This window comes from Penaeus vannamei, chromosome 27 (assembly GCF_042767895.1).
Source record: "Penaeus vannamei isolate JL-2024 chromosome 27, ASM4276789v1, whole genome shotgun sequence".
Taxonomy (NCBI): domain Eukaryota; kingdom Metazoa; phylum Arthropoda; class Malacostraca; order Decapoda; family Penaeidae; genus Penaeus; species Penaeus vannamei.
In genome coordinates, this window is record NC_091575.1 from 20711687 (window position 1) to 20720620 (window position 8934).

At 33.4% G+C, this 8934-nt stretch overlaps 1 protein-coding gene across 1 annotated transcript in view; it reads right to left on the bottom strand.

The window, feature by feature from the left end:
- Positions 1 to 8934, bottom strand: part of LOC113800271 (uncharacterized) — a 191501-nt gene that overhangs the window by 5779 nt on the left and 176788 nt on the right. Inside the window, exon 3 of the mRNA XM_027351054.2 lies at positions 1 to 39. This exon is cut by the window's left edge and continues 88 nt beyond it. Coding sequence (XP_027206855.1) covers positions 1 to 39 — 39 coding nt within the window. The remainder of the gene's footprint in view (positions 40 to 8934) is intronic.

Sequence of the window (8934 nt, forward strand, 5' to 3'; positions counted from 1 at the left end):
GTCTTGCCATGGAACCCCCCTGCCAGGACGCAACCCAGCCTGCAACAGGAGCGAAAAGAGATCATTAAAGGGACGCCTTTGATTATGGGAAGGGCGATGATAATAATGATTGTGGTTTTTTTTTCTTATATTAGTTTCTTTTTTTTTTATTATTATTATTGATGGTGTTGTGGTATCGTTCTTGCTAAAGATAGTTCTGTTGATAATACTAATGCTTTTTTTTTTTCTTTCTTCTTATTCTTTTATTTATCCTTATCCTTATTCTGATTCTAGTTCTGATTCTCATTTTCACTATCATTATTGATATTTTTGATATTACTACTAAATTTATTATCAGTGATAAAAATAGTATTGATAATGATAGTAATTCTGATCATTACGATTATTATTATGTTATCAGTGATCGTTATAAATATCATTATCATGATTGTTATCATTATCAACATTATAATCATCATCATCACTATTATCATTATAATAAGGATAATGATAGTGATAATAATAATTGTTATCATTATGATTATCTTAATTACTATCATCATTATGATCTTCATCATCATCATCATCTTACCAATATCATAATCATCAATATTATCATTACTCTTTACAATGGCTGTTATCGTTACATAGTAGCATCATAACCCTCACCATTACCAGCATTTTCATCATCCTATTAATAAAAAATAAAAGCATCACAAAAAGAAAAAAAATAATCCTAGGCCTACCTGAGCCTAAAGACGAATAGGCCTACACTTGTCTAAGCAGTTCCGTGTATTGTAGCTTGTTTGGGAGATTTTCTTTAGGCCTTCTGTATGATAAGATTCTATGGACGATCGTTGGATTCTCGGAAATACAGCCCGTGTATGGTTTATTTATTCATTTATTTAATCCTTTATCTATTTATCTGTTTATGTATTTATTTGTTATTTGGTTACTTTGTGTTATTCGTTTGTCTAATTCTTTATTTATTCATCTGTCTATGTATTTATTTGTTCTTTGCTTACTTTGTGTTATTCGTTTATCTAATTCTTTATTCATTCATCTGTCTATGTTTTTATTTGTTATTTGCTTACTTTGTGTTATTCATTTATCTAATCCTTTATTTGTTTGTTTATCTATTTATGAATAGGTAATTTTAGAGGTGGCGTGTCTGTTTGTTTTAGATTATATACAAGAAGAAAGGAAGGGAAAAGAAAATGAAAATTGGAACGAAATGAAGAGAGGGAAAAGAGAATAAAAAGAATAAGAAAAGAAAATGAAAATAGAACAAAATTAACAAAGGGAAAAGAGAATAAAGAGAAAAAGAAAAAAAAAAGTGAAAAGAGAAAAAATACAAGAAAAACGAAAAAACAAGAAAAGAAGAAGGAAAAGGAAAATTAAGACTAAAGAATGATTATGAAAGTAAGAATGCGAATAGAATAGAAATAACGAAAAGAAAAAAAAACTATAACACACACCGTCATCATTATTTTATTATAATTGTTACCATTATTACCACTGTCATTATTACCATTGTTGCTTATTATTGTTGCTCTGGCCTTGAACACCTATATACTAAACAGAAACAAACAGTATAACTAACTAGAAGAAAAAAACATATGGTATACATAAGCCCTGATATATATAAAAATATATAGATAGACATGAAAATAGATAGAAAAATAGACATAAACGGAAAGAGAGAAGCAGAAAGTATCATTTTATATACCGAAGAATATCAAGGGTTATTGCAAATACCTTGGCAAATTAGGCTTCAATAAAATCAGTGAAAGAAGATAAATATTGATAAAAATAATAATGATAATAATGATAATGATGGCAGTGATAATAATAGTAATAATAATAATAAATAATAATAATAATGATAGTAAATAATGATAATGATAATAAATAATAATGATAATGATGGCAATGATAATAATAGTAATAATAATGATAATGATGGCAATGATAATAATAGTAATAATAATGATAATAATAATAATAATAGTAATAATAATGATAATAATAATATCATTAATAATAATAATAATAATAACAATAATAATAATAATGATAATAATAATAACAATAATAATCATAATAATGACAATAATAATGATGATGATGACAAAACAATAATAATTATGATTGCTTGTTATTCGTTGTTATTTCGTTTTATTTTATTTTAGCATTTCTCCTAATTACCATCCTTCACATGAAAAATTAAAAAAATAGGGTAAATAATATGACTATGATGATAATAACTTGTATTATAGTGATAACGATAATAGTAATAGTAATAATAATAATAATGATGATAATAATGATAATCATGAGGATTATAACGATGAAGATGATGATAATGATGATGATGATGGCGAAAGTAATAAAAACGATAATGGCAATAGTAATAACGATGATAGACAAATGACGGACTAGAAACAGACAAACAGACCGAAACATAGACAAACACAGACAGAGAGGAGCGAGGAGAGCAGAGAGCAGAGAGAGAGAGAGAGAGAGAGAGAGAGAGAGAAAGGACCCCCCTTCTCGGACCGTGAACCTCCAAGCAAACGTAATTACAACCCGACGCCTCGTGATATTCAACTCACACACAACCCACAGAGGCGAAGATGATAAGCCCGTTCGCTCTCGCTTTTTTTTTTTTTTTTCTCGGGCTGGGCGGAAATTTCACATTAGGGTTGCGAATCCGCGTCATTGTGGAGAGGCGGTGAGTGTCGGGCGTCAGGTCTGCTTGTTCGTCTTACGCTACGCAATCCTTTTTTTTTTTTTTTTTTGGGGGGGGGGTTGTTTTGTTTTGTTTTTGTGTGTTTTTTCTGGTGTTGTTGTCGCTGTTAGAAGGTTGGTTTGATCTTTTTTTTCTCTTGTTCGTTTTTAGTTTTATCCTAATTCTCTTTATCATTCTCTTTCTCTTTATTTTCACTCTCTTTCTCTCTCTCTCTCTCTCTTTCTCTCTCTTTCTCTCTCTCTCTCTCTCTCTCTCTCTCTCTCTCTCTCTCTCTCTCTCTCTCTCTCTCTCTCTCTCCCTCTCTCTTATCAGGCGTTAAGTTTCTCCTTGCATGTGAATCAGGTGGCTTTTAAAGTAAGCCGAGAGCCAAGCAGCTGGAACTCCGGGTAAAGCCTCTTCCTACATGTGAATTCCGGGGCTTATCTCGTGGGTCGTAAGCCAAACAACCAAACTCGAACTTCTGCTTCTTGCTGAGCATCAACTTTGTAGTTTTTGCTCGTAGGTTTCAGGCTAAGCAGCCGAAAGTCCGGCTTGTTTAAGTGGGTCTTGGGGAGAGCAGCGGGAACTCCAGATTTATCTTCTTCTTTCTGGGTGGGGATTAGATTACTTTTCTAGTGGGTCGAGTGTCGAGTATTCGCAGCTCCTGTTTTAAGACGTTCCTGTATTTTTTTTTTTTTTCGTTCTTTTTTTCGGTACCTTGTAAGAAGCTGCCAAAATTCTGGCTATTTTTTCCTAGTGAGCCTCGGGACGAACATCTAGAACTCCGACCTTAGGGATTCCGTGTATTGCATTGTATGGCTTTTTGAAGACGAACAGCTAGAATACCGCCTTAAGTTATTTGCTGCATGAATAACGGTGCTGATCTAGCTGCCCGCGACTCAAGCACCTTGTTTACTGTTATGAGTAAATTCATATCTGTGAATTAGGTGACATTTTAACAGCTGTCCGCTGAGCCTCTAGTTCCTTCTTGTGAATAAATTTTGTTTTTTCTCCGACTGTTCTCCCTAGGCAACCCAAAGGAAATCCAGAAAACTGGCTTGAACCTTCTCTTGCATATGATTTAAGCCATATTCATAGGGTGCTGGCCAAGCAAATGCAACTCCGGGTTATGAATTGTGAATATTTCTCTCTCTCTCTCTCTCTCTCTCTCTCTATCTATCTATCTATCTATCTATCTATCTATCTATCTATCTATCTATCTATCTCTTTCTTTCTCTCTCTCTCTGTCTCTGATACTTCGGTTGCAGTCCATTCCTACAGGTGGACTGGGTGTCTTTCCTCGTTGGCCTCCACAACTCCCGCGAGGAAGTTCCTTCACACCTCGCTTCGTGGTCACTTTGTACCTGGAAACGGATCTGGCGCCTTGGGATGCGGTGTTTCATGCGTCAGTATATCATGAATGAATAACGCCACACTCGGTCTCGCAGAAGGGGAAGACGCTGTTTCTTTAATATTAATCGCTTCGAGGTCAAGGTGAGGAAGCAAACGCCACTTGAACCAAAGGCACAAGGAGAGAAAGGCTTTTACGAGGAATGTTGTAGTTGAAGTAAAACTAATGCTGCTGTAAATCCAATACACAAATCAAAACAAAATAAAACTACATTAAGCAAAAAATAAATTCTAAACAAAGTAAGTATTTTGGATGAATGCGGATAAGACGGTCTTGCTTTTAAGTCCAGTTCATCACTTTCGTTTTCTGTTTAGATGGTTTTAATTCGGAACCAGAGTTAGGTGAGACTGCAGTATATTACAGTTATTATACTAGCTTTGTTCTGTGTAGATTGCTCCGCCCACATCAAAATGCAGAGGCCGTACTTGGATTATTTTATCAGAGCCATTTTATTTAGTTTTATATCAATTTGAATATTTATCTAAATGGAATATTGAATTTCATTACATTTACTGCCTGTGGTTTCGAATCTATTGTTGTTTAATGTAGCTTTATTCTGCTTTGATTTGTGTACTGGATTTAGAGCAGCATTGATTTTACCCCAATTACAACATTTCTGTAACTTGTATTTGTTAACCATATAATTTTACTCCATAAGCCACGGAGATTATTTTACTATATTTTATTACCATTAGGTTTGTCTTAAAATACCTCTCGGGCATGTTTATCACACAAATCCAAACCCAACAAGGAAAAGGGTAGCGTGCTGCCACTTGATGTCCTTTTCAGTGATCAAAATGACAAGCTTAAGGAAAGAAAAGAAAAGGTAGTGAAATCTGGCGGGAAGGTCCGTAGAGTTGCGCAGGGATTATGTAAAGTCAAAGAGCAAATCCACGCTGTTTATACTTTCAAAAATGGTAAATGATAATGATGATATGATGATGATGATGATGATGATGATGATGATGGTGATGATGATGGTGATGATGATGATGATGATGATGATGATGATGGTGATGGTGATGGTGATGATGATGATGATGATGGTGATGATGATGATGATGGTGATGATTATGGTGATGGTGATGATGATGATGATGATGACAATGATAATAATGATGATAATAATAATGTTAATGATAATAGTAATAATAGTGCTGATGAAAATATCAATAACAACAATAATAATGATAATAATCACGATGATGATGGATAGACAGCTAAATAAAAAAAAAATTCTCTCTTAACCGCACATGAAGCTCCTAACATATTTCATGTAAGTGTTTTGGATAAACATCATCTTAGACCTCGTTTGGTCAGTCGAATTATAAATCTTGTATTTATTAAGTATAACCATATAATTTTTCTTCATAATCCACAGAGCTTATTTTGCCATATTTTAATACTATAGGTTTGTCTTAAAATACCTCTCGGGCATGTTTATCACACAAATCCAAACCCAACAAGGAAAAGGGTAGCGTGCTGCCACTTGATGTCCTTTTCAGTGATCAAAATGACAAGCTTAAGGAAAGAAAAGAAAAGGTAGTGAAATCTGGCGGGAAGGTCCGTAGGGTTGCGCAGGGATTATGTAAAGTCAAAGAGCAAATCTACGCTACAGTTTATACTTTCAATAATGATAAATGATAATGATGATATGATGGTGATGGTGATAATGATGATAATGGTGATGGTGATGTTTATGGTTATGGTTATGGTGATGATGATGATGATGATGATGATGGTGATGGTGATGATGATGATGATGATGATGATGATGATGACAATGATAATAATGATGATAATAATAATGTTCATGATAAAAGTAATAATAGTGCTGATGAAAATAACAATAACAACAATAATAGTGATAATAATCACGATGATGATGGACAGACAGCTAAATAAAAAAATTCACTCTTAACCGCACATGAAGCTCCTAACATATTTCATGTAAGTGTTTTGGATAAACATCATCTTAGACCTCGTTTGGTCAGTCGAAGTATAAATCTTGTATTTGTTAAGTATAACCATATAATTTTTCTTCATAATCCACAGAGCTTATTTTGCTATATTTTAATACTATAGGTTTGTCTTAAAATACGTCTCGGGCATGTTTATCACACAAATCCAAACCCAACAAGGAGAAGGGTAGCGTGCTGCCACTTGATGTCCTTTTCAGTGATCAAAATGACAAGCTTAAGGAAAGAAAAGAAAAGGTAGTGAAATCTGGCGGGAAGGTCCGTAGAGTTGCGCAGGGATTATGTAAAGTCAAAGAGCAAATCCACGCTGTTTATACTTTCAAAAATGGTAAATGATAATGATGATGATGGTGATGGTGATGGTGATGATGATGGTGATGGTGATGTTTATGGTAATGGTTATGATGATGGTGATGATGATGATGATGGTGATGATGATGGTGATGGTGATGGTGATGATGATGATGATGATGATGATGACAATGATAATAATGATGATAATAATAATGTTCATGATAATAGTAATAATAGTGCTGATGAAAATAACAATAACAACAATAATAATGATAATAATCACGATGATGATGGATAGACAGCTAAATAAAAAAATTCACTCTTAACCGCACATGAAGATCCTAACATATTTCATGTAAGTATTTTGGATAAACATCATCTTAGACCTCGTTTGGTCAGTCGAAGTATAAATCTTGTATTTGTTAAGTATAACCATATGATTTTTCTTCATAATCCACAGAGATTATTTTGCTATATTTTAATACTATAGGTTTATCTTAAAATACCTCTCGGGCATGTTTATCACACAAATCCAAACCCAACAAGGAAAAGGGTAGCGTGCTGCCACTTGATGTCCTTTTCAGTGATCAAAATGACAAGCTTAAGGAAAGAAAAGAAAAGGTAGTGAAATCTGGCGGGGAGGTCCGTAGAGTTCCGCAGGGATTATGTAAAGTCAAAGAGCAAATCCACGCTGTTTATACTTTCAAAAATGGTAAATGATAATGATGATGATGGTGATGGTGATGGTGATGATGATGATGATGGTTATGGTGATGGTGATGATGATGGTCATGGTCATGGTCATGGTGATGATGATGATGATGATGATGATGATGGTGATGGTGATGATGATGATGATGGTTATGGTGATGGTGATGATGATGGTCATGGTCATGGTCATGGTGATGATGATGATGATGATGATGATGGTGATGGTGATGATGGTAATAATAATGATAGTGATAATAGTAATAGTAATAATAATAATGATAACAATAATGATAATAGGAATAATTATACTAATTATGATAATAATGAATAGTTGAATAAAGAAGAAAAAAAATCTTAACCACATATGAAGCTTTTTACGTATTTCATGTATGTATTTTGGATAAACATCATCCTAGACCTCGCCTGGTCAGTCGAAGGACAGGTCTTCTGTTAAGATATTACTATCCTTCGGAAATATGCACATGTACAGTACACTAACCACGATTCTTCGGGAAGACGTACACTGTATATTTACGAGGTGCCATTTTTTTCTTTGTATCTTTCAGTTTACCTTCAGGATTTGTACGTTTCCGTTTTATTTCTTTAAGATTCTTTCATCATCAGTTGCTGAAATAATCTGGAAATTGAAGCTCTGATTTGAAATTCTGTCAAAATTCTATCATTAATTTGTTGCAGCTAGTTCAGTTTTCCTTTCAGTTTCCGAAAGAAAAGCTGTGTCAACGTGTAAAATGACTTCATATGTAGAAAGGAATATCCAAAAGTGAGACAACAGGATGAAATTATGAACGGCTTTTCAATTTTGTTGCATTAGCCGTTTCTTAATGTCAGTTATATTTCTAGGGCCGAGAGAAAGAAGGGCCAATAAAAAAAAAAAAAAAAAAAAAAAAAAAGTGTTTTGAGATTGGCTTTCCACCGATTTTTTTTTTCTCTGTGAGTGTTATAATGGATATTGTCTTAGATTTGTTATGAATGCTACACAAGTTTTGATTCGAATACCAAAGGCACTGACAAATCATATATCCCAACGTGATTACCACAAATGGCTGTATTTGGAATACATGCCAGCTCGAAGTGTCAGTTTGGCCAATGTTACAATTTTATTTTTTTCTGAGAGTCAGTATGGTATTTCTTTTTTTTTTTTTTTTTTTTTTGTATGCGGCTAACAATTTTTGCAATAACAGAAAAAAGTCATTATTACTTCATATTTATGCACATATTTTCAAGAGCCAGTTTTATTTTCAAGCCGTAAAATGGTAGGAAAATGGAAATCCTAATAGGGAGGAATATTTTAAACGTCAACGGCAGTAATTGTCTTGATTTATTAATCAATCTGCAAAATATACAATTTGTGCAATGATACTTTTTGACAGCAGCAAAGAAAAAAAAATATTCTTTTTTGTTATGAAAAATAGAATAAATATGCCTTAAAATGTACAGATTAATACACAAAAAACATCTTCCGCATTTTATTCTATGAATTTGAATAGCCGGGACAAACCATTTCTCTCTCTCTCTCTCTATCTATCTATCTATCTATCTATCTATCTATCTATCTATCTCTATCTCTATCTCTATCTCTATCTCTATCTCTCTCTCTCTCTCTCTCTCTCTCTCTCTCTCTCTCTCTCTCTCTCTCTCTCTCTCTCTATCTCTCTCTCTCTCTCTCTCTCTCTCTCTCTCTCTCTCTCTCGCTCTCGCTCTTGCTCTCTCCCACAATTAACTACGAACGACAGGTTTAGCGTTTTATATATATATATATATATATATATATATATATATATATATATATATATATATATATATATATA